General features: G+C 38.4%; 2 protein-coding genes across 2 annotated transcripts; one reads left to right on the top strand and one right to left on the bottom strand.

Moving 5' to 3' along the window:
* Nucleotides 1–3,303: 3,303 nt before the first annotated feature.
* On the bottom strand, nt 3,304–6,917 carry LOC681325 (hypothetical protein). Its single transcript, NM_001109439.1, has 2 exons — nt 6,818–6,917; nt 3,304–5,920 (listed from the first exon to the last, which is right to left on the bottom strand). The coding sequence occupies exon 2, from the start codon at nt 5,878–5,880 to the stop codon at nt 4,969–4,971; it is 912 nt and encodes a 303-aa protein (NP_001102909.1). The 5' UTR covers nt 5,881–5,920; nt 6,818–6,917; the 3' UTR covers nt 3,304–4,968.
* A 4,520-nt stretch (nt 6,918–11,437) lies between these two features.
* Sh3bgrl4 (SH3 domain binding glutamate-rich protein like 4) lies at nt 11,438–26,790 on the top strand. Its single transcript, XM_087600991.1, has 7 exons — nt 11,438–12,079; nt 15,235–15,402; nt 15,747–15,808; nt 23,983–24,054; nt 24,567–24,642; nt 25,442–25,617; nt 26,456–26,790. The coding sequence occupies exons 1-4, from the start codon at nt 12,032–12,034 to the stop codon at nt 23,996–23,998; spliced, it is 294 nt and encodes a 97-aa protein (XP_087457117.1). The 5' UTR covers nt 11,438–12,031; the 3' UTR covers nt 23,999–24,054; nt 24,567–24,642; nt 25,442–25,617; nt 26,456–26,790.
* Nucleotides 26,791–27,254: the final 464 nt, after the last annotated feature.

Genomic DNA, 27,254 nt, shown 5'->3' with positions numbered 1-27,254 from the left:
ATATAGCTGTCTCCTGAAAGGCTCTGCCAGAGCATGACAAATATAGAGGCAGATGCTCACAGACAACCAGTGGACTGAGAACAGGATCCCCGATGGAGGAGTTAGAAAAAGGGCTGAGGTAATGAGAGGGTTTGCAACCCCATAGGAAGAACAACAATGTCAACCAACCAGAACCTCTATAGATCCCAGGGACTAAACCACCAACCGAAGAGTTCACATGGAGGAACCCATGGTCCAGCCTCATGTGTAGCAGAGGATGGGCCTTGTTGGGCATCAGTGGGAGGAGAAGCCTTTGGTCCTGTGAAGGCTCAATGCCCCATTATTGGAGAATGCCAGGGCCAGGAGGCAGGAGGAAGTGGGTAGGTGGGTGGGGGAACACCCTCATGGAGGCAGGGGTTTGGGGATGGAATGTGGGTTTTCTGGAGGGGAAAGCAGGAAAGGGGATAACATTAAAGAGGAACACTCCTCCATTATTGGTGGGATTACAAGCTGGTACAACCACTCTGGAAATCAGTCTGGAGATTTCCGAGAAAATTGAATATAGTACTAACTGAAGACCCAGCTATACCACTCCTGAGCATATACCCAAAACATGCTCCAACATATAACAAGGACACATGCTCCACTATGTTCACAGCAGCCTTATTTATAATAGCTAGAAGCTGGAAAGAGCCCAGATGCCCTTCAACAGAGGAGTGGATACAGAAAATGTGGTACATCTACACAATGGAGTACTATTCAGGTATCAAAAATAATGACTTCATGAAATTCATAGGCAAATGGATGGAACTAAAAATTGTCATCCTGAGTGAGGTAACCCAATCACAAAAAACACACACATGGTATGCACTCACTGATAATTGGATATTAGCCCAAAAGCTAGAATTACCCAAGATAAAATCTACAGATCACATGATGCTCAAGAAGAAGGACAACCAACGTGCAGATGTTTCAGTCCTTCTTAAAAGGGGGAATAAAAATATCCATAGGAGGAAATATGGAGACAAAGTTTGGAGAAGAGGCTGAAGGAATGGCCCTTCAGAGCCTGCCACACCTGGGGATCCAGTCCATATATATACAGTCACCAAAACTACACAATATTGAGGAAGCCAAGAAGTATATGCTGACAAGAGCCTGATATAACTGTCTCCTGAGAGGCTCAGCCAGAGCATGACAAATACCAAGGTGAATGCTAGCAGCAAACCATTGAACTGAGAATGGGGTCCCCACTGGAGGAGTTAAAGAAAGGGTTGAAGGAGCTAAAGGGGCTTGCAACTCCATAAGTACAGCAATACCAACCAACTAGATCTCCCAGGGATTAAACCACTACCCAAAGAGTACACATGGACAGACCCATGGCTCCAGCTGCATATGTAGCAGAGGACGTCCTTTTGGGCATCAATTGGAGGAGAAGCCCTTGGTCCTGCCAAGGCTGGAACCAGTGTAGGGGAATGTCAGGGGGGAGGGGGAAAGTGGCGTGGCTCAGGAGGGGGAACCACCCTTATAGAAGAAGGGGATGGGATGGTAAACCAGTAAAGGGAATAACATTCAAAAATGTAAATAAATAATATCCAATAAAAATGAAATGTAAATAAAAATATCCTATAAAAAAGAATTATAAATAAAGAATATATCCAATAAAAAAAGGAAAAGAACCACAGAAGTCCCTAGGAGTCTGATATTTTCCTTTAACTTTTTCAAATCTACTCAAAGTCTGTTTACTAGAAATTTGACCCATTTACAACGATACTGGAGACTTAGATTTCAGCCTATTCATGAATGTCAGGAACTCTCAAATAAAAACAAAGTTACTGACAATTTATGCTTCACTTAATAAACTACCTTAAGTTAATTTGAGGAAGTGAAAGCAAGAACTGTATCATATGTCTATGAGCTACCAGTTTCTCGGCTCTAAGGAGAAATTACAGAATGGTTGAAGAACCTAACTGTTCATAACAATGATTCAATACTTTTGAAGGTGAAGTCTGTATACCTTGATTTAGATCTCATCATTTGAAATATGTTATTGGGAATAACTATTTAAAGACTGTTTTGTAAATTTGTGATGTGATCTTGTACATTTACAACTACTAAACAAAGACATAATAAGACCATTTTGGAGCTAGAGATTTGACTTGTTGGAAGAGATCTTGCCTAGTGTAATGACGCCTATGTACAAATACACAAACACAAAAACAAAAAGACACTTTCTGTTCGCCCTAGAGGAAAAGCACACAGTGATATGATTGGGGACCTAAAGTTCTAAACTATCTGTGGGCACTTTTAAGATGATAATTATATCGGTTTTAATATATTGATAAGTTTATAGCCAATACTTCTCTGTCATTTTATTTACAAATAATGTTTCTATTTTCATAGTTTTCACACATATATGAGCTATTAAATACTTTGTTATTTATCTAGCTGATTTCTTTCTGTCCTGTTTTAACTAAAAACAATTGTGGACCTAACTGAACAATTACTTCAGTTTATTCTACCATAATAATTCTTATCAAACCAGTCTTTCATTCTTCATCCAAGCACACATGTAGTAATCCTACATTAACTGAATCAACCATTTCAATGTTAGATTCGGTCTTAGAATCCTCAGGGAGACTAGCTTCTTTGGAAAACTAACCAATGAAAAGGATCAAATCTGAAAATTTCAATAATCTGGGATATACTGTGTCCCCTCGTGGTCACTGTTCCAGAGATTCCTGTCAAAAATGTTACCCAAGACTAGGTAAAGCCTTTTCTGGGCCCTACAATTGGTAGCTGCAATCCAAAGATGAATATAAATTGTACTGACCTATATAAGCACATAACAACAATGTACTAAAAATATTTTTTCATTAATTAATTTATTTATTCACTTTACATCTAGATCTCAACCCCCCATTCCCCATCTCCTCTCAGTTCCACACTTATAAATCCCTCCCCCCATTACCTCTTCACCTTCTCCTTAGAGAAGGAGAAGCCCACTCATGGATACCACCCCACCCTGGCACATCCAGTCTCAGAACAATAAAGTACATTCTCTCCCACTGAGGCCCAACCAGGCAGTTTAGTAGGAATATTTCTTAACTTTGTAAAGTTATTCCCTGTCAAGAAACATGATGACCATCCCTATCTGTTGACTCACTAATACTTCCAATTTCCATAAAAAACTAATATTTTCTGCACCTGGAATAATGAGACAGATATTAATTATCCCAAATGAAGAGTGTTGTCATATATGGGATACTCATAATGAAAAATAATATGAAGACTATTTAAATCCAAACTATGTAAAATCACATCCATATATGAATATTTTATTCCAATACTGAAGTAAGCAGGTATGAGGTCACAATAAAGCAGCACACAAAATATACCATCTTTATTTAATTATTGCATTAATTTTAGGCCATTTTAATCAGGTGACAGCATATAATATGTATTTTGATGAAATGGAAGAATAAGCATAGAAAAGTGTAATTTTTTAGCTGAAGCTACAAATGCAGTATCAAATTTGATATTAGCTAAACATTATTGTTTTATATAGTACGACATAACCTCAATACCATGGATATATCTGCTATATAAAGAAAGTATTAATACACATTACTATGCTTAAGAAAATTACCCACAAGAATGCTGTATAAATATATTTCATTAAATTTTTAAAGTACAAACTTTAATAAAATGTATTTTCATGTGGATAATCTGCATTGAAATATTAAAATCAAACAAAGCACCAGACAATATACACTATATTTTCAGTCTCTACATGACAGTAAATCAGTTTTCCAAAAACTGTTGCCCATTGTCTTTTCAGAATCAAACATCTGAATGATTGAAACTGATTGAACAAATATGACAGATGATGAGGAGTGAGGGAGAGAAAAAGTAAGGTATTCGAAGTAGTTCAAGTTATGGGACTGAAGGAAAATGTGTGATTTAAAAAATCACAAGTTATGAGGACATTGAACTGGTTCATTCTATAGAACTTAATAAAGAACAAGGACTTATTCTGAAGACATTGTTAATAATAAACTTATTAAATATTATATATTCAAAAGAAGTTTATAACAGAAGCACTGTGTTTACAAGAAATGATCATTTCACTATTCATAGGAATAATGTGAGTGTTTAGTCATGAGGTCTTGTTTCCAATTTGGCAATAGAATATAACATTTTTAAATGTGTATTAGGTTAATTTACTTTAAATTTCAAACTTTATACATTTTATTTTATTTTACATTAAGATCATGATTATAGAGAATCTAAATAATGTAAAACATTGCCAAGAGAATCTCAGAAGTAGATGATGGTTTGCTATATACACTTTAGTCACTCAACCTGTGCAGCTTCCCTCCTCTCAGATTCAAAAACAACCAGGAGTAAAACAGTAATATAAAAAATGTAATTCTTGTGTCAGTAGAGTTTAAAATAAAATAAAGTTTAATTCAAATGGAACCAACTAAATTTTCTATTTTTGTTTAATCTTTCCATCAAACTCTCTTACAAATATCAGATAAATTGTATTTTTTCTATAGCATCTTCAAATCTACATACAAAAATAGTATATGCACATGCAAAAAAATTCTCCCAGGATATCCTAGTTGTCAGTGTAAATGGTCATGTGTACCATAAATAAGAGGATGATTATTGAAACATTGATCATATGCCTCTAAAAAGATTTTGATACAGCTCCATTGTCATAAACAAAACTTAGTGACAATATGTACATACAGAGCATACTAACTCAAGTGTGGAAACTACTAAAGGGGTCAAAAAAGAAAGAAAACATAAGTGGTCACAAAACATATTTATTGTACTTATCTCTTATAAGAATTCAAATGAAACAAAATAATTTTTCAAAAAAATAACACCACCACAAAGGAAACTTTGAGACCTAAAGAGTTAGAGAACACAATTGTTATTGTAGTTTCTAATTCAATCTTTAGTTGATTCCCTTTATAGATGTCATACAAATTCCCGAATAGCCTGGTTTGATATTTGTAAGTTAGGGGTGCTTAATTCCGTACTGTTTCCGTGGGAAACATTGCAAAGATTATATAGTGCTAAAGAGTGAAGAAGGGCTTCTCGGGCTTTGGATGGCTCTATGTTCTGCTCTTGAGAAATCTGAAGGCTAATTTGATTCACATTGTTCATTAATATGCTAGAAGCCATGAGGTTGGTTATAGAGAGGCACCTGGTAAGATTTTCTTCCAGAAACTGTTTATAGAGTTCATCCACCTTTCTTTCCATATAATTATTAAGCATAGAATTAGAGAGAGGTTGCTTATGTAATAGCATGCTTTTTTCTCGAATTTCATCACCATTGACTACTTTTGAGTTAGATGTTTTCTCTAGAGGTTCAATTTTAGCAGAGTGTCCCAATGGTATGTCCACGGAAAGTAAAAGAGGACCATTGCAAACATCATCATGTATGTGTTCCACAAAGCAGCCGGAATCGTACATGTTTCTAATATGGTCACCTCCTATCTGTAGGTCAGGGTAATTCTGGCAAATACTTGTACATGACCAGGATCGATATAAATCCAGTTGTGTTTCATCATGTCCCCTCTTTGGAATGGGCAGTGCAACAGATACATTTCCTGGAAGAGCTGTACTTTTGCATTTTGCAACAGTTAGATCATCCACACATTTCATTTGTGATGTATCATTGTCTTGTTCAGTTAGACTTCCTTCTATAACTTTCTCTTGACTTCCAGTCTTTAAAAGGGGAAGTGAATTGTCCTGTGTATCTAAAAGCTTATTTTCCCAATTTTCCTTTTTGTCATTTGGCGTCTTCTTGCATCGTAGTGGTTTGTAAAGTTTTGCATGTTTCTGTTCTTTGTAGAAGAATTCAGTTAGGAAGGCTTCTCCAAGCATTTTTCTGAGACAAGTTATAAAATATGAGTGAAAGATATTCCTAAAACATAAAATAACTTATTAGGGCAATGGAATATAAAATTTTCTCTGACATAAACCATGTTTTAGGGAATAACTGTTGCTTACAAAACAAAGAATGAAACTAGAAATATTTTGATTCCTTTTACCACTGTTCAGCAATGAAGAATTTATTTATATCTGGCTCTCAACTTTCTCAACAGTTAAATTATAATAATACCCTGTTCCATTTTTATTGGGCTACTGTGAGTATATCACATAGGATCCATGCACGTGTTTAAAATTTTGCAAAGTCCAGGAACATGTATAATGCTATATTGAGCTGGTGAATTTGTTAGTATTTATTTAGAAATTACTAAACTTTCTTGCCTTTTATTATCCAAAAGTGAACTGAAAATAAAACTTAAACCTATTGAAATTTTTCTGAACTAAATTATAATCATAGCTATCTGTTTTTCAATAATGTAGGTCTCTGCTTTTTCTTTCTCCTTTCTTCTTAATTTTTTTTCTTTTTCTTCTTTTGAACTCAAAGCTTCCTTCCTCATTTGCTGTTTCATGCTTCTACATCATTTATTAACACAATTCTAAGAGTTTCAAATTTCCCTGTGAAATCTAGGTAAAAAAACAGGCATGATGCTTCACTCCTGTAATTCCAGCATTCAGCAGACTGAGTGAATAGTGTCTTAAATTCAAGGTCGGCATGGGCTAAATGGCAAAACCTGCCTTTTAAATGGCAAAATTGAATGTCAACTCTATAAGAATGAAAAAGGTCAGTGGCCTTCATTCCAGATAAAGCTTTCATCTCATAGATCTATGTTATATATTATATGTGTTTCCATGAAGTTTATCTATGTTATTATTTGAACGAATTTGAGAAGAAAATGAAACACAAATAAAGCAAGTAAGAGTTCAGACTTACGTTTTCCAAATATCAGGATACCTAAGGATTTGGTCCTCTGAGATGCCAACAGTCCAAATTCAGAGATAGTCCTTTCTGTCTGGTTTGCTTCTCAGTGTCTGCGCACATCTTACAAAGGATGGCAGCTTTAATCATATAAATTGGTTCTGCTTTCCGTTATTACCCCAGGACTGAAACCCTAATAGGAAAATGATGTGGGCTGGTCACATGTGTGGTATGGTAATGACCATGTACCAAAAGAGGATCTTGAAAGTGTTTCTTCAAGTTCCCAATGACAATTGGTGGGAAAATGTTAACAGTCGTAGAGTTCTTGATGTATGTGGAGAAGAGACAGGGTTATTCTTACTTTTTATTAGGACAAAGATGGAACGGCCTCAGCATCTTTCATAAAAAGCAATTTGCAACAAACTAAATGAGTATCCAAAAGAAACTGATTGAATAAATTGTGATACATCTATGACAATAAATACTAAATCTTTTTTAAAGACCATTTTTATTAATTCATACATGCATGAGATGATATACTATATTAAACATTTCTTTAAAGTTACACCCTTTAAAAAGCTGTCTTTCTCTCCCCCCCCCCCCCGAAGCCACTAACTGTCAATAGATCTTCAGTTATAGGGTGTGGAGTCATTAGCCACTCTGCCCTCCACGTTTGAATGTTTACTAAGCTTGACATTGTACAGGTCTTACACAGGTATTCACAGCTGCTGTGAGTTCATGTGTGCAGTGGTCATGTCCTGCATTTTATAACCTTTCCATGCCTTCTTCCACAATGGTCTCTGAATATATGAAGCATGTCTAATGATTTTAGGATACTAAATCAGTTGTTTCTTTATTTGATTTTGTGTTTACAACATGGTCTCACAATGTAGCACTAGCTGTCCTAGAATATGTTATTGAGACTGGCCTTAACCTCATGACAATCTTCCTGCCTCTGCCTCCCAAGAACTGAGTTTATAGGAATGTGTCAACATATTTAGTTATGTGACAAGCATTCTAAGTTGTCATGTAGATCATTTAAGAAAGACATTATTTTCCATTTTACAGAAGAAACAAAGGAAAAGGTATATTTTTTGACAGTGACAAAACTAGTAATAGAAGTAGACATTTCAGCAGACAGATTAATATTCCATGCACTTAGGCATGGCAGCCTATGTTACGTATATATGTAATGTACTCTGCAAGAGAATATACATTGATTCCATCATGAATTGTGTGTGTCATGTGTCAAGCACTATTCAGAATATTTCACACATAGCAATTTGATCTTCCTAAAATTCCAGGAAAGAGATATTGTTTTTCCTTATGAGAAAAACCAGGCACAAAGAAAAGTTAGGGGTGTTCAATTTCAAGAAGTGTAAGAAGTTTTGGAGAACCCTACTATTAAGGTGTCATAGGCCATCATGTCCAGATAGCTCTCCAAGGTCAGGACAAAATGGAGGACTCCTTCTAGGTTGTTAAAATTATCCTCCTGTTAGAAGGATTACAAGAACAGCCAGTGAATTGAAGAAATAGATCAACATATACTAGAAGGTAATACAAAACTTAAAATATATATTCTTATTAATGCTACTACAAAGGACTATTAAAAGAAAATAGAAATTTCAAATCCCTCCTAACTTACATTTCCTCACTGGTTATATTCCATGTATTTTTCCTTCCTCCCTACATTCCATTGGTCTAAGTTGTACCCACCAATGCCCTGTCTTTAAAAGGTCTGCCTTTCAAAACTAACATTCCATTTCCATACTTGGATTGCAATAGTTGATTCTAATCTTGCCTCCACACATACAACATTTGTCATACTAGTTGATCTTCCTTTCATATGACCTAAAGTCTTCAAAGCCTTGTGCTTACCCATAGATTAGTAAAAATGTACACAATATACAATTGTGTGCATCAAAGTAAAATATCACAGACAAGCTATTTTTATTTAACCATCACAGCAAATCTTCAAGCTAAAATTATATGCATTTTTTACAATAGTAAAAAGGCTCAGAAGTATTAAAATCAAAATTCACAATGAAACCAGATATGATTTCCTGCATTTATCTCCATCTTCATCTTTTAATTTTTCTGTGCTCCTAAATCTCTAATAACCAGCTTACTTAATTGCAAAGACAAAAAAGTCAGCAATTATCATGTTTTAACATTTCTACCATCTACCTCAAGCCCAATATCAATGACTCCTTTTTTTTATAAACATGTGGAGCCTAACTTTTACTGATGAGTGGTAAATGAACCAAAATGGCAAGTCTCAAAATAGAATAAGTTACTCTGTAAAATATACTGCTAAAGAGACAGTAAGATACCCTCCTCTGTATTTCAATAGGGCACTTGTACTAACAGCCCTTGAGATAAACCAAGAACTTTCCTCTCAACTGCTATAAGATTCCCAAATACTTTCATAGCCTGTGATCTCTGCTGTGAACTCATCATCTATGTCTCTGCAGTGCATTTCAATAAATCCCTACTTTTGCTGTTTTCATTTTGGGTAAATATTATTGGTAAACACATTTTCAACTTATACATTACTGGCTTTTCCAGATGCTTAACTCAAACGTGGCATTCTTGACTTTTTCTTCCCCCCTAAAATGCTGTACTCTCTGTTTCTCTCTAAAGGAAACTCAGGGACAAAAATGGAACACAGATTGAAGAAACATCCAGAAACAGCCCCGCCTTGGGATCCATTTCATTCTCACACACCAAACCCAGTCACTGTTGCTGATGCCAAGAAGTGCTTGCAAACAGGAGCTTAGTATGACTGTCTTCTGAGGGCTCTGCCAGCACTAAATAGACTGAAATTGATGCTGGTAGTCACAGCCAACCATTGGACTGAGTCCCAGGACATCAAAAGAAGGATTATGTGAAGAACTGAAGGAGCTGAAGGGGACTGCAACCCGTTAGGAAGAAAAACAATATCAACTAACCAGACCACCCAGACCTCCCAGAGACTAAACCACCAACCAAAGAGTATATATGGATGGGTTCATGGCTCCTGCTACATTTGTAGTAGACGATTGCCTTATTTGGCATCAATGGGAGGGGAAGTGCTTGGTCCTGTGGAGGCTTGTTGCCCAAGCATAAGGGGTATGCTAGGGCGGGAGGGAGAAGTGGGTAGGTAGGTGGAGGAGTATCCTCTCAGAGGCAAATGGAGGGGGAAACGGATGGGGGGGTTTGTGGAGAGAGAACGGGACAGGGGAAACATATGAAATGTAAATAAATAAAAAAACATAAATAAAAAATGCTTTATTCTCACATTTTCTCAAGTTCTCTGTCATTCCAGGATTCCTGCCTGAATCCACATAGTACGCTTTGATTTTATCTTATGAATTCTCAGTTCCTTGAAGACAAATACTGTCTTACCAATGATGTGACTTCCAGCAGTGTGCAGAGTCTAACCACTATTATTCATTATACTTATTTTCTAAGAACCCTACAATGAAGCCACACTCTTTCAGGATCATCATCCTCACTTTAACATCAACAAAACTGAACTTTCACCAAGATGATTGTCCCAGTCTCTTCTCTTCTCTTCTCTTCTCTTCTCTTCTCTTCTCTTCTCTTCTCTTCTCTTCTCTTCTCTTCTCTTCTCTTCTCCTCTCCTCTCCTCTTCTCTTCTCTCTCTCTCTCTCTCTCTCTCTCTCTCTCTCTCTCTCTCTCTCTCTCTCTCTCTCTCCCCTCCTCTTCCTCTCTTCCCCTCCCCCCTTCCCCTATTTCTCCTTCAAGACTCATGTCTCATGTATTCCAGAGTGGCTGTAACTCTCTAAGCATTTAAACATGGCCTAAAATTTCTGATCTTCCCGATTCCATTTCTACTGAGTGCTGGTTGGCATTACAGTTATGTGCCAGTTATATGCTCCTACTATATGTGCTGCTAAGCATAAACCCAGGACCTCTGCAACACTAGGCATTCTATCAAGTGAGCTGCATCTTCAGCCACAAATCCATTCTATTAGTTGGTAGAGCCATGTAATAAAATATTTTCTTATTGAAAATAATTAGGATACTGTACTTAAGAACTTAACTTCCATTATAGACCCACTTTTGGCAAACTCCTCGGGGAACAAATATGTCAGTAACTTAAAAAAAAAAAACAAAGGAAAGAAACGCTTTGGTCTGGACACATCATTGCTGTTTAACAGTGTATACTGGTCTTCAAGAGGACCAGAGTTCAAATCCCAACATCAGTGTCAGGAGGCTCCCAACTGGTTGGTTGCTTGTAACTCCAGGCCTCTAGGGCCTACCCTCCTACCTTCAGATAGGCACAGATAACATAATGAGTGCACACATGTTCACATAGGTGTCGATATGAAATTAAAATACTTTTTAATCTTAAAAAGTTGTAACTAGAAAATATACACTAAGAATGAACTGTGGATATAAGGAAGAGGAAGCAGACATTTTACACAGTGAGCAGAGAGTGGGGGTGGGGGAGAAGAGGAAGTGGCAGGAGCTGCAGGGACTATTGCACACATTGCAAGGTTGACCTCAAGAAAAAAAGGGCAGACTGCAAAGCACATTTCAACAATGGAGCCCGGTGGGAGAGAGGAAAAGAGAAGTTTCCTGTGTCAAGATTCAGGGAAATATTGCTATGTTGGTAATGCCCCGCCTGGCTCTGTTTGTACTGACCTTACAAACTAAGACAACACGGGTTTATTTGACCTTACAAACTAAGGCAACACGGGTTTATTTGTCTCTTTTCTTCACATGCCACACTGTATTTTAATGATTTTTCTCCCTCTTCTCTGTGCCAGAAGAGGCAAGAGTGGCCAGTAAAATTGTAGCTGGCCTCCCTTTCTAAACAGAGAAGGGGAAAGAGTTAGCAGAAGTGTAGAGTGCGTTAGTTTTTTCTGTTCCGACCCCAGAACTTGGTGGATGGGCCAAAAAGAGAGATGTTAGCGAGTGGGTAATACTCTAGGGAGCACAATCGTCCTTCCTTTCAGGGCAGGTGGGTGGTGCTTTCTGCCCTCTGGTCACTAGGCACCAGCTTTTCTCAGAATGGAAACCAGCCTGCGCCACAAGGGGCACTTGCTCCTTAGCCAATCTCGAATGCAGTCCCTTAGCAACCCTCAGAGAGAAAGAAAAGCTTAGCCCTGCTCCATGTTCAGACTTCAGGAAACCGGTAACAAGAAAGAGAGTTGACTGGAATGCAGCGGTTAAGTCTTCGCCCCAATACATTTGAAGAGCAACTGCAGTCTGAAAACCATGAGTAAAATTATAATTTACTATGCCAGCGTGTCAGGCTCTAGGGAGGTGAGTAGGAAGTACCTCAGCTGGAGGGCGGCGACAGGAGGGGATTGGAGTAAAACACCATAGTTGTGGACTTCAAGATTTTATTAAGATTATCATGCCCTTTCTGGCTTTTTAAATATTATTTTATATTACTTTATTTTATCATGTTTGATAAAAGTGGGACATGCAAGGACCTCCCAAAACGGTTGCTAACTCCTTTACCCCTGTTGTGCTCTAAGAATTGAATGAGCTCAGAAATTTCTGGTATCTTGAACTCAACTACTTTACTTTTGTCAATATTTCAAGTGTACAAGAAATACTGAACTCCATTTAGGATGGGAAAGAAAAAAAAAACTGACAGTAGGTGTATAGATCCAGTCCCCAGAGAAGACCAAGCAATCCATCAAAAGGCCAATTGTTTATTTCTAATAAGTTGATATATTTTCATAGGTCGCATATATCTTACATGAATTAAACTTTAGATGAATTATTTTGAGCAATGTTTAGGAAGTATTACAGAATAGCCCTGTCCAATAGACACATAATGAGTGCTAAGTAAAATTTTATTACTAGTCATTTAAAACAGAAAAAAAAGTGAGATTAATTTTAGTATATTCATTTCACACAAAGTATTCAAAGAGACATTGCAAAATGTAATCACAAATGTTGGTATGTTGCATATCCTTTTATCATATTGTCTTCAAAAGCCAGTACTCAGTGTTCTCATAAAAGACTGAAGAATTACAATTTTTACCCTTCAGAGTTTCACTTTCAGGACAACCAATAAATCGTTGCCAAGCAGACATCATATCCTTACTGCAGGTCATACACTATAGGTGAAGGGAGGAATGAGATTTGATCTCAGCCTAGGAAAAGGAGATTACTTTCACATAAAGCCTGGTCAAGTAGATTAATAATTTTGCATAAAAATAAGAAGCAGTTTTAAAGAAAGTCAATTATATTTCCCCAGTTTTACAAGAGCAACAGCAAATACACAGCATGTGACTTCTATACTGTCGGGCATAACAACCTACAGCAGGGAACAATCTCAAGTAAGAGCCACGAAGAATGCAACACCAAACTGCTGATCTATGACACTCAAACTGTTGCATAACCATCATCTGGCAAGGATAGTAGAACGAATTATTCCTGGCACTACCCTCAGCGTTTCTGATGCTGGAGATTTGAGGTGGAAGTGATCCTGAGGCTGCCAGTCTGTGAATCACAAACTGAATATCACTGCTCTATGTAACTGTTCTCTCAATGGGTTTGCCTGGAGAGGTTTAGAAAAATACTATGCAAAGATGACTCAAGTCTCATGCAATATATTTTGCAATTTTAAAAACTTTTTTTAAATTATTGTTTTATTATTCTTTAACCTTTACAATCCAGTCTTTATCCTCCTCCCAATCTGATAAGCCCTCTGACTGTTCCTTATCCCATTCCTCCTCCCCTACCATTTGGAATACTATGTCCCCAGCCCCCAATACCCTAACTCCACCAGATCTCCCTACTCCCCTGGTGCCTCCAGCTTCCTGAGAGTTAGGTGCATCTTGTCTCACTGAGTCCAGACCCGACAGTCCTCTGCTGTATACATTCCTCATCTCAGCTGGTGTATGGTGCCTGGTTGGTGATCAAGTATCTGAGAGATCTCAGGGGTCCAGGTCAGTTGAGACTGCTGTTCTATAGGAACTACAGAGTTGCCATTCTCTTCAGCTTCCTCCAGCTTTTCCCTAATTCAACCACAGGGGTCAGCAGCTTCTGTCCATTGGTTGGATGTAAATATCTGCATCTGACTCTTTCAGCTGCTTGTTGGGCCTTTCTGAGGGTACTCATGCTAGGCTCCTGTTTGTAAGGACACCATAGCCTTGGGGATTCCCCTAGAGCTTGATCTAACGTTGGGCAGGTCACTGGACTTCCTTTCCCTCAGTCTCTTCTCCATTTTTGTCCCTGCAGTTCTTTCAGATAGGAACAATTCTGGGTCAGAGTTTTTGACTGTGGGATAGCAACCCCATTCCTCCACTTGATGCCCTGTCTTTCTGCTGGAGGTGGGCTCAACAAGTTCCCTCTCCCCACTGTAGGGCATTTCATCTAAGGCCCTTTGAGTCCTGAGAGTCTCTCACCTCCCACATCTCTGGTACATCCTAGAGGGTCCCTCCACCTCCGACTTCCCGAGGACACCTATTTCCATTCTTTCTGCTGGTTGTCAGGGCTTCAGTTGAGAAAATAGAAAGCCTGAATTTTGGAATTTTACAAATTTCTTTGCTGTCCTTTGCATACAGACCATCTTTTTAAAGTATAACCAGGTTACAATTTTTGAACATCAAACAAATATCTTACTGACATGCATTTTTTACAGAAAGCCCACTTCATTATGTTGGGGTTGAAGGTTGTCAGATTATTATCACATTCTAGTATCACAAGTATTATTTGACAAAATTGCTCAAGATTATCACATGAAAACAAAAACCCCTCAATTTTACCCAGTATTTATGTTACAGTGGTTCAATTTCCAATTACAAAGTAAGTTTTAAAAAAAGCTGCTACAATTGTACTTTAACCATTGTCTGTTTTAAAGGAAGTTAAACATTAGATACAATCTGTTAATACAAGATAAAATTTGGCAATTCAAGAGCACAGCACAAATTAATCATTCAGTTTTTATATCTTAATTTCATGAGGTATTTAATTTTTCATTCTATTTTCTCATTTAATTTCCGGTTATTTTTATTCTCTCTTCTAAATGTAGATAAATATATACATACAGGCTGTTTGCTCTTCAGAGCAAGGTAATGCCTTGGGATGGTTCACTTTGGCTTTTTTTAAATTTTTTGGGTATGCATGATTGTCCAAGCATATATATCTTTATGTAAATATATTTTTTCTTAGATTGCCGCACATTTTTGAAAAAATTTGTGGTCCTGTTCAATTAGAAAATTTCAAATATATGCATATATATCATATATAGCATATATCATAATGCATATGACCTATAAACTACATATAATATATACACACACATAATCAAACAACAAAATTGCATAGTTAGTTTTGCACCCATGCTTGGCACCAATAATGACTCTTCCTCTTTCATAATTAATGAATAAGTAAAAAAAAAGCAAACAAAATTATTAGGGCACACTGAATAACTTATTATCTCTTTTTTTTCTATCTAGATAAAACAAAGACAAGAAGAAGTTATGAGAGTTTTAGACATTTATAAAATTAAGTATGAGTTAATTGATATAGCCGTCAGTACCGAAGTTCTGGAAGAAATGCGTACTAAGGTTGCCTCTCCCAAGGCTATTCCACCTCAGATATTCAACGGACAAGAATATTGTGGCGTAAGCCTGACTGTTCATCTTAATTGTATTTTGTAACTTAAAATCATATATATGGGTAAAATTCAATGTGTGGAGTATGAAAGTCAGGTTTACTCATCAACAGAATAAGTTAATTGTGTTTCAGACAAGAAAATGGGTATTTAATCCTAAAATATTGTCACATCTTGGTAAGAGATAATTAGGTATATTTATTATAATATGGAATAACTGTTATTCTGAGGAAATTATTCATCTTCCTTAGCTACTAGAGGTTTGCAAAAGTCTCAGCAAAATAATTAGTAGTTCACATTTGAATTTAATTAGAGAGAATGGTCCAAATTGATTAAATGTTCTTTTATTTTTAGGATTTCATACGTTTCCATGATGCCAAGGAGAACAAGGAAATTCTGAAGTTCCTGAAGATGGAGTAAGTAACCATTTATGATAAAAGATAAATTCACCATTTGATCTTAACTGTAAAAGAACCACTCCATTAAAGTAGCCACCAAAACTGATGGACTTCTATTCTTTCAATGTTACAATTATTTCTTAAACTGTGAATGTTCTGAAAATTTCCTTATATTCTCTCTCTCTCTCTCTCTCTCTCTCTCTCTCTCTCTCTCTATCTATCTATCTATCTCTATCTATCTCTATCTCTATCTCTGTGTGTGTGTGTGTGTGTATGTGTGTGTGTGTGTGTGTGTGTGTGTGTGTGTGCAGGTGCCTATGTGTGTGTGTGCATGTGTTTGTATTGGGCGGGGGTTGTGCTAACATACATGTAGGAGCCTACATATACCAGAAAAGGGTGTTAGGTTTCCTACAATACAGGTCGCTGGAAGCTGGCCAGCACGGGCTCTGGGAACCAAAATTGTGTCTTCTGAAAGAAATCACCACTCTCAACTCTTTTTTTTTTTTTTTTTTTTTTTTAGGTTCTGTATATTTCTTTTTTTTTTTTTTTTATTAACTTGAGTATTTCTTATATACATTTCAAGTGTTATTCCCTTTCCCGGTTTCCGGACAAACATCACCCTCCCCCCTCCCCTTCCTTATGGGTGTTCCCCTCCCAAACCTCCCCCCATTGCCACCCTCCCCGCATAGTCTAGTTCACTGGGGGTTCAGTCTTAGCAGGACCCAGGGCTTCCCCTTCCACTGGTGCTCTTACTAGGATATTCATTGCTACCTATGGGGACAGAGTCCAGGGTCAGTCCATGTATAGTCTTTAGGTAGTGGCTTAGTCCCTGGAAGCTCTGGTTGCTTGACATTGTTGTACTTTTGGGGTCTCGAGCACCTTCAAGCTCTTCCAGTTCTTTCTCTGATTCCTTCAACGGGGGACCTATTCTCAGTTCAGTGGTTTGCTGCTGGCATTCGCCTCTGTATTTGCTGTATTCTGGCTGTGTCTCTCAGGAGCGATCTACATCCGGCTCCTGTCGGTCTGCACTTCTTTGCTTCATCCATCTTGTCTAATTGGGTGGCTGTATATGTATGGGCCACCTGTGGGGCAGGCTCTGAATGGGTGTTCCTTCAGTCTCTGTTTTAATCTTTGCCTCTCCCTTCCCTGCCAAGGGTATTCTTTTTCCTCATTTAAAGAAGGAGTGAAGCATTCACATTTTGATCATCCGTCTTGAGTTTCCTTTGTTCTAGGGATCTAGGGTAATTCAAGCATTTGGGCTAATAGCCACTTATCAATGAGTGCATACCATGTATGTCTTTCTGTGAGTGGGTTAGCTCACTCAGGATGATATTTTCCAGTTCCAACCATTTGCCTACGAATTTCATAAACTCGTTGTTTTTGATAGCTGAGTAATATTCCATTGTGTAGATGTACCACATTTTCTGTATCCATTCCTCTGTTGAAGGGCATCTGGGTTCTTTCCAGTTTCTGGCTATTATAAATAAGGCTGCGATGAACATAGTGGAGCACGTGTCTCTTTTATATGTTGAGGCATCTTTTGGGTATATGCCCAAGAGAGGTATGGCTGGATCCTCAGGCAGTTCAATGTCCAATTTTCTGAGGAACCTCCAGACTGATTTCCAGAATGGTTTTACCAGTCTGCAATCCCACCAACAATGGAGGAGTGTTCCTCTTTCTCCACATCCTCGCCAGCATCTGCTGTCACCTGAGTTTTTGATCTTAGCCATTCTCACTGGTGTGAGGTGAAATCTCAGGGTTGTTTTGATTTGCATTTCCCTTATGACTAAAGATGTTGAACATTTCTTTAGGTGTTTCTCAGCCATTCGGCATTCCTCAGCTGTGAATTCTTTGTTTAGCCCTGAACCCCATTTTTTAATAGGGTTATTTGTTTCCCTGCGGTCTAACTTCTTGAGTTCTTTGTATATTTTGGATATAAGGCCTCTGTCTGTTATAGGATTGGTAAAGATCTTTTCCCAATCTGTTGGTTGCCGTTTTGTCCTAACCACAGTGTCCTTTGCCTTACAGAAGCTTTGCAGTTTTATGAGATCCCATTTGTCGATTCTTGATCTTAGAGCATAAGCCATTGGTGTTTTGTTCAGGAAATTTTTTCCAGTGCCCATGTGTTCCAGATGCTTCCCTAGTTTTTCTTCTATAATTTGAGTGTGTCTGGTTTGATGTGGAGGTCCTTGATCCACTTGGACTTAAGCTTTGTACAGGGTGATAAGCATGGATCGATCTGCATTCTTCTACATGTTGCCCTCCAGTTGAACCAGCACCATTTGCTGAAAATGCTATCTTTTTTCCATTGGATGGTTTTGGCTCCTTTGTCAAAAATCAAGTGACCATAGGTGTGTGGGTTCATTTCTGGGTCTTCAATTCTATTCCATTGGTCTATCTGTCTGTCTCTGTACCAATACCATGCAGTTTTTATCACTATTGCTCTATAATACTGCTTGAGTTCAGGGATAGTGATTCCCCCTGAAGTCCTCTTATTGTTGAGGATAGCTTTAGCTATCCTGGGTTTTTTGATATTCCAGATGAATTTGCAAATTGTTCTAACTCTTTGAAGAATGGGATTGGTATTTTGATGGGGATTGCATTGAATCTGTAGATTGCTTTTGGTAAAATGGCCATTTTTACTATATTAATCCTGCCAATCCATGAGCATCGGAGATCTTTCCATCTTCTGAGGTCTTCTTCAATTTCTTTCCTCAGTGTCTTGAAGTTCTTATTGTACAGATCTTTTACTTGCTTGGTTAAAGTCACACCGAGGTACTTTATATTATTTGGGTCTATTATGAAGGGTGTCGTTTCCCTAATTTCTTTCTCGGCTTGTTTCTCTTTTGTATAGAGGAAGGCTACTGATTTATTTGAGTTAATTTTATACCCAACCACTTTGCTGAAGTTGTTTATCAGCTTTAGTAGTTCTCTGGTGGAACTTTTGGGATCACTTAAATATACTATCATGTCATCTGCAAATAGTGATATTTTGACCTCTTCTTTTCCGATCTGTATCCCCTTGATCTCCTTTTGTTGTCTGATTGCTCTGGCTAGAACTTCAAGAACTATATTGAATAAGTAGGGAGAGAGTGGGCAGCCTTGTCTAGTCCCTGATTTTAGTGGGATTGCTTCAAGTTTCTCTCCATTTAGTTTAATGTTAGCAACTGGTTTGCTGTATATGGCTTTTACTATGTTTAGGTATGGGCCTTGAATACCTATTCTTTCCAGGACTTTTATCATGAAGGGGTGTTGAATTTTGTCAAATGCTTTCTCAGCATCTAATGAAATGATCATGTGGTTCTGTTCTTTCAGTTTGTTTATATGATGGATCACGTTGATGGTTTTCCTTATATTAAACCATCCCTGCATGCCTGGGATGAAGCCTACTTGATCATGGTGGATGATTGTTTTGATGTGCTCTTGAATTCGGTTTGCCAGAATTTTATTGAGTATTTTTGCGTCGATATTCATAAGGGAAATTGGTCTGAAGTTCTCTTTCTTTGTTGGGTCTTTGTGTGGTTTAGGTATAAGAGTAATTGTGGCTTCATAGAAGGAATTCGGTAGGGCTCCATCTGTTTCAATTTTGTGGAATAGTTTGGATAATATTGGTATAAGGTCTTCTATGAAGGTTTGATAGAATTCTGCACTAAACCCGTCTGGACCTGGGCTCTTTTTGGTTGGGAGACCTTTAATGACTGCTTCTATTTCCTTAGGAGTTATGGGGTTGTTTAACTGGTTTATCTGTTCCTGATTTAACTTCGATACCTGGTATCTGTCTAGGAAATTGTCCATTTCCTGAAGATTTTCAAGTTTTGTTGAATATAGGTTTTTATAGTAAGATCTGATGATTTTTTGAATTTCCTCTGAATCTGTAGTTATGTCTCCCTTTTCATTTTTGATTTTGTTAATTTGGACGCACTCTCTGTGTCCTCTCGTTAGTCTGGCTAAGGGTTTATCTATCTTGTTGATTTTCTCAAAGAACCAACTTTTGGTTCTGTTGATTCTTTCTATGGTCCTTTTTGTTTCTACTTGGTTGATTTCAGCTCTGAGTTTGATTATTTCCTGCCTTCTACTCCTCCTGGGTGTATTTGCTTCTTTTTGTTCTAGAGCTTTTAGGTGTGCTGTCAAGCTGCTGACATATGCTCTTTCCTGTTTCTTTCTGCAGGCACTCAGCGCTATGAGTTTTCCTCTTAGCACAGCTTTCATTGTGTCCCATAAGTTTGGGTATGTTGTACCTTCATTTTCATTAAATTCTAAAAAGTTTTTAATTTCTTTCTTTATTTCTTCCTTGACCAGGTTATCATTGAGTAGAGCATTGTTCAATTTCCACGTATATGTGGGCATTCTTCCCTTATTGTTATTGAAGACCAGTTTTAGGCCGTGGTGGTCCGATAGAACGCATGGGATTATTTCTATCTTTCTGTACCTGTTGAGGCCCGTTTTTTGACCAATTATATGGTCAATTTTGGAGAAAGTACCATGAGGAGCTGAGAAGAAGGTATATCCTTTTGCTTTAGGATAGAATGTTCTATAAATATCCGTTAAGTCCATTTGGCTCATGACTTCTCTTAGTCTGTCTACATCTCTGTTTAATTTCTGTTTCCATGATCTGTCCATTGATGAGAGTGGGGTGTTGAAATCTCCCACTATTATTGTGTGAGGTGCAATGTGTGTTTTGAGCTTTAGTAAGGTTTCTTTTACATATGTAGGTGCCCTTGTATTTGGGGCATAGTTATTTAGGATTGAGACTTCATCTTGGTGGATTTTTCCTTCGATGAATATGAAGTGTCCTTCCTTATCTTTTTTGATGACTTTTAGTTGAAAATTGATTTTATTTGATATTAGAATGGCTACTCCAGCTTGCTTCTTCTGACCATTTGCTTGGAAAATTGTTTTCCAGACTTTCACTCTGAGGTAGTGTCTGTCTTTGTCTCTGAGGTGTGTTTCCTGTAGGCAGCAGAATGCAGGGTCCTCGTTGCGTATCCAGTTTGTTAATCTATGTCTTTTTATTGGGGAGTTGAGGCCATTGATATTGAGAGATATTAAGGAATAGTGATTATTGCTTCCCGTTATATTCATATTTGGAAGTGAGGTTATGTTTGTGTGCTTTCATTCACTTTGTTTTGTTGCCAAGATGATTAGTTTCTTGCTTCTAGCGTATAGCTTGCCTCCTTATGTTGGGCTTTACCCTTTATTATCCTTTGTAGTGCTGGACTTGTAGAAAGATATTGTGTAAATTTGGTTTTGTCATGGAATATCTTGGTTTCTCCATCTATGTTAATTGAGAGTTTTGCAGGATACAGTAACCTGGGCTGGCATTTGTGTTCTCTTAGGGTCTGTATGACATCTGTCCAGGATCTTCTGGCCTTCATAGTTTCTGGCGAATAGTCTGGTGTGATTCTGATAGGTCTGCCTTTACATGTTACTTGACCTTTTTCCCTTACTGCTTTTAATATTCTTTCTTTATTTTGTGCGTTTGGTGTTTTGACAATTATGTGACGGGAGGTGTTTCTTTTCTGGTCCAATCTATTTGGAGTTCTGTAGGCTTCTTGTATGCCTATGGGTATCTCTTTTTTTAGGTTAGGGAAGTTTTCTTCTATGATTTTGTTGAAGATATTTACTGGTCCTTTGAGCTGGGAGTCTTCACTCTCTTCTATACCTATTATCCTTAGGTTTGATCTTCTCATTGAGTCCTGGATTTCCTGTATGTTTTGGACCAGTAGCTTTTTCTGCTTTACATTATCTTTGACAGTTGAGTCAATGATTTCTATGGAATCTTCTGCTCCCGAGATTCTCTCTTCCATCTCTTGAATTCTGTTGGTGAAGCTTGTATCTACAGCTCCTTGTCTTTTCTTTTGATTTTCTATGTCCAGGGTTGTTTCCATGTGTTCTTTCTTGATTGCTTCTATTTCCATTTTTAATTCCTTCAACTGTTTGATTGTGTTTTCCTGGAATTCTTTCAGGGATTTTTGCGATTCCTCTCTGTAGGCTTCTACTTGTTCTCTAAGGGAGTTCTTTATGTCTTTCTTGAAGTCCTCCAGCATCATGATCAAATATGATTTTGAAACTAGGTCTTGCTTTTCTGGTGTGTTTGGATATTCCGTGTTTGCTTTGGTGGGAGAATTGGGCTCCGATGATGCCATGTAGTCTTGGTTTCTGTTGCTTGGGTTCCTGTGCTTGCCTCTCGCCATCAGATTATCTCTAGTGTTACTTTGTTCTGCTATTTCTGACAGTGGCTAGACTGTCCTATAACCTGTGTGTCAGGAGTGCTGTAGACCTGTTTTCCTGTTTTCTTTCAGCCAGTTATGGGGACAGAGTGTTCTGCTTTCGGGCGTGTAGTTTTTCCTCTCTACAGGTCTTCAGCTGTTCCTGTGGGCATGTGTCTTGAGTTCACCAGGCAGGTTTCTTGCAGGGGAAAAATTGGTCCTACCTGTGGTTCCAAGGCTCAAGTTTGCTCGTGGGGTACTGCCTAAGTCCTCTCCGCTGTGGCAGCAACCGGGAAAATCTGTGCCGCTCCTTCCGGGAGCCTCCGTGCACCAGGGTTCCAGATGGCGTTTGGTGTTTTCCTCTGGCGCCTGGATGTGCACAGAGTGCAGTCTCTTCTGGTTTCCCAGGCGTGTTCGCCTCTCTGAAGGTTCAGCTCTCCCTCCCACGGGATTTGGGTGCAGAGAACTGTTTATCCGGTCTGTTTCCTTCAGGTTCCGGCAGTGTCTTAGGCGCAGGGGTCCTGCCGCTCTCGGGCCCTCCCCCACGGGAGCCCAGAGGCCTTATACAGTTTCCTCTTGGGCCAGGGATGTGGGCAGGGGTGGGCAGTGTTGGTGGTCTCCTCCGCTCTGCAGCCTCAGGAGTGCCCACCTGATCAGGCGGTGGGGTCTCTCTCCCACGGGGTTTGGGAGCAGAGAGCTGCTGCGGTCCGGGATCCGCCGGTGTGGGACTTCCGGTAAACACAGGAAGTGCCCGGCCTTAGAGGAATTTTGCCTCTGTGTGTCCTGAGTTCACCAGGCAGGTTTCTTGCAGGGGAAAAGTTGGTCCTACCTGCAGTTCCAAGGCTCAAGTTTGCTCGTGGGGTACTGCCTAAGTCCTCTCCGCTGTGGCAGCAACCGGGAAGATCTGCGCCGCTCTTTCCAGGAGCCTCCGTGCACCAGGGTTTCAGATGGCGTTTGGTGTTTTCCTCTGGCGCCTGGATGTGCACAGAGTGCAGTCTCTTCTGGTTTCCCAGGCGTGTCCGCCTCTCTGAAGGTTCAGCTCTCCCTCCCACGGGATTTGGGTGCAGAGAACTGTTTATCCGGTCTGTTTCCTTCAGGTTCCGGCAGTGTCTCAGGCGCAGGGGTCCTGCCGCTCCCGGGCCCTCCCCTACGGGAACCCAGAGGCCTTATACAGTTGCCTCTTGGGCCAGGGATGTGGGCAGGGGTGGGCAGTGTTTGTGGTCTCCTCCGCTCTGCAGCCTCAGGAGTGCCCACCTGATCAGGCGGTGAGGTCTCTCTCCCACGGGGTTTGGGAGCAGAGAGCTGCTGCGGTCCGGGATCCGCCGGTCCACTCTCAACTCTTAAGTTATCTTTTTTAGCTCTAACTGTCAATACTTTACAAGGAAAAAACTATGTTAGCACCTATCAACATGAAACTTTTAAAAATCCACTAGTAACTAACTATGGGCATGAATAGACATCTAGTACAATTTTTAGTTAGCTATTTTAACATAGGTTTTCATACCTAATGATTGCAATGGTTCATAAAATTAAAGACAAAGGCACGATGTAGACTATTGTAAAAGGTAAGTTTATTTAAGTCTAACAATCTGTAAGAGATGTTTGAAATTATATGATGAAGAATAATCATATTCCTTTCAATTACTTAGATTGCTACTGAGTTTCCAGATGCTAAGTCCATTCTTTCATTTTTATGTCAAAATAAAGATATAAGAATTTAGTTAAGATGCTCCTAGTGATTCTAAAGCGTAGTAATATCTCAGAAATATAGGTCTGATGGAAATTCCATACACATTTTTGGAAACTAATAGTTATAGATCATTTTTCTCCCACAATTTAATTACCTTTCCTACAAGATCTCTACTCTGTTATTCGTTGCTTCCTAAATGCATTAGCTTTGCATTTTCTCGCCATTTTCCTACACTTTCAGGTCATACATCCTCCTGCCATCTGGTGACAATGAATTATTTATTGATCTTTCAGGTCTGAGTTTTCATGATGGTCTTGGTGATTTCTCCCCACCTGAATGTAGCTTCACTTTCCTTTCGGATTCAGGTATAACCTAATGTCTACTTCTCTCAGAACACAAATAACAGGCTACAACTATAGTCTCCCTAAAAAATAGTATCTACAAATGCTTTTTCATGTCTTCCTACAATGTCACATTTTGTTGAATAATAATAACAAATTCACAACACGCTATGATTTTACTGTCAGTAATTGCCCAGTAGTCCTACTTGGCTTGATAGCTTCCCCTGGGAAATTTCTTTTTCAAAATATTGTTATGATAGTCTCTATACATACATGTAAATACAAACTGCTTTGCTCCATTTAGTGTTGGTTTTAGGGATGGCCACTTGGTATTGGATAACTATTTAGGGAACTCATCTCTGGGAAAGACTTATTCTTCCTCTCTCAGCAGTTATTAATTGCCTCTACTTCTTCATCTAGGGGTGGAAGTTGGTGAGAACCAGTAATTCTTGACAGCTTTCTAAATATTACCCTTATAACCATAGATGATAAATGTAGTTCCCAGCCATCATCAAAAACATTTCTTTCTTCATCAGATGGAGACCATTATAGAAAGTCATAAAAACTAGTCAAAGTACAGAAATCAGCTGACCATGGGGTGCCCAGCTCAAGGTAATACACCTATAATACAAGTCATACACCCAAGGTTCCAGAAAAGTTGTGGAAGAAAGAATGGAAAGATTGTAAAAGCCAAAGAATCAGACTCTCTACTGTGAAAGATCTGAAAAATGACAGATCTCTGTCATTTTTAATATCAATAGGCAACATTTCTTATACAGCATGTGAAGGGCATACTTTAAGAGTGTTTTAACCATCTCAATTTTGTGATCTATACATGAGAAAAATGAGCTGCAAAATAGAAATTTGCAAAAGACTGCAAGCAGTAGAAAGACGAGAAAGCAGCAGTGAGTCAGAAGTCTGCAGCCATAGAGAAGTTCTATAGTTCAAGCCCTTTAAAAAGATCTATCTTTATTTTATGTATATGAACATTTTGCCTGCGTGTGCATCTGTGTACTGTGCACGGGCAGTGCCGCCCGAGGCCAGAAGAGATCATTTGATCCTTTGTTATTGAAGTTAAAGAAGGTAGTGAGCTGACATGTAGGTAATAGTACCTACACCCTGATCATCTGAAAGAGTAGCACGTGCTCTTAACTGGTGAGCCATCTCTCCATTCAAACTTGAGCCTTCTTTTAGGCAAAAATCTCAGGAAGTCAGAAGTCTGGCAATCTTGAAAGATAGCTACTTTTAGGGGTAATAAGGACATAAAGGGGGTCCTCATCTTATTTCAAAAGTCTTTGAGAGAAACCCAGCAATCTTTCATTTAAATATTACTAGGTAGTCATGCTGTCTAAGTGAGTCTAGAGTGAAGAAACTGAAGGTAGTCACACAGAGTCCCATTCTTCCTATACAGGCAACACTTCAAAATGTCCCATGGCTCCAAAGAAAATAAATGAAGATCACCCAAGAAGAACAATAGAAGCCTGATTATTCAGAACTTGTTAGAAGTTAGGCATCATCACTAGTATTTTGCAGAGACTGTCAAAGGCAGGCAAAAGAATGGGAAGTTTTACAAACGAAAGACATCAGGTATGTGCCAATTAACAACCATTGGATGTAAGATGCTGGGAGCAGGATAATGAGAAATAGGAAACCCTATGTGATAACTGATTTTCTCTACTTGAGGTCAACAGGGAGGCTAACAGTCAATGATGAAGTATTGAAAGACTGGGACTGATTACTACTGTAACTGTGGTTCAGACTCATGAATGATTTGTCACAAAGGCTGTGGTTTTTGGTTGTGCTGATCATTACAAGTTATGGGCCAGTGTTCTGTTTCACATTTTTAATCTAAAATCTGGCCACTCCCAAAGAGGCTCTAAATTGCTGTCTGTGAACATGAAGGTCTAGAAGCCTTCTTGAAATTTAGGAAATAGATGGTGGGAAATAGATGGTGGTTACTGTGACCCTAGTAACCAGTAAATAGAGCAATACTGCAGTCGTAATTAAAAAAAAATCAGTTTCTCACTTAGAAAATAATGGATATCATGTACAAATAAGTCATTTTTCTTTAAGATCTATTCTCTCAAGTTTCATAAACAACTAAGAAAACTGAGAATTCTCATTATGCTTATTCAGTGGAATTACCCATAAGATATTTAATCTGGGTACCATAAACATTCTACTAGTTTTGCAGATACAACAACCTAGCAATCCACTGAGAAGAGCCCCTTTAATAAGAAATTGAAAGGTGACACTCTCCATATATGTGTACATGAATGCACACATGCACGCATGCACACACACACACACACACACACACACACACACACACACACACACTTCCTGTAATTTCTGAAATTTAGGAAAGTTGCCTTTTTTGAATAGAGGGTTTTTGCAAATGTAATTTAGGATTTTGATATTTCAGATAATTTAATGAACCAAGTGCATCATAGCATTGATTTCCAAGCATCTTTATAAGCACGAAACAGAAGAAAAGTCAGAGAGGAAGAGAAGAATTAAAGAGACAGAATGAACTGACTGCTGTACCAACAGAAGCTAAAAGCAGGAGAAGAATCTCCTTTTCCTGTGGTCTTGATGGGGCATACTACTTTTCATCTTCTTTCCTTCAGAACGCTAAAAGCAATGTCTGCTCTCTTTAGTTACCTTGTTTGTGCCTCTCCCATTGTTTTTCAAATTCACAGTAAGCTGTTACATCTTCGAACTGTAATCTCTTAAAATAAAGAGAGGAATAATCCAAATGCTAGAGTTATGGATGAGGTCACCTTCCCCTTAACAATCTTACAAGCTGGATACAGAGCTAGTTCCAAGGTCATTCTATGGTTGGAAAAGAGTAGAGTAGGACAAGGGCACTCTCAAGTCCTAAGTATCTTTTATAAACTTTAATACAGAGGCTGGAAGAAGGCAGTTAGATATATCATGAAGTTCATGCCCTAACTTCTTGTCTATGTTCTGTAAAAAGGGGTTTTGTAAATGAAAAAAAATATGTTAATTAGTAAAATCAAGACATCTGAAGGTATCAAGTTCACATTCAGAATGCTCTGATATTATAGATAAGGTACATAAGCCTTTTTATCTTTCAAATGAAAGAAAACAAATAAAATAAAAGCTACATTAATATAACACTATGTTAAGAGTTAGCCTATCTAGACAAAATGTATAATTCAAAACATGTGGAAGAATGGAGGGTAACTTTAGAGGTTTCT

The sequence above is a fragment of the Rattus norvegicus genome, chromosome X (assembly GCF_021556685.1).
Source record: "Rattus norvegicus strain SHRSP/BbbUtx chromosome X, alternate assembly SHRSP_T2T, whole genome shotgun sequence".
Taxonomy (NCBI): Eukaryota; Metazoa; Chordata; class Mammalia; order Rodentia; family Muridae; genus Rattus; species Rattus norvegicus.
Note: the sequence above shows the minus strand (reverse complement) of the source record. Positions and strands in the feature narration are given on the sequence as shown.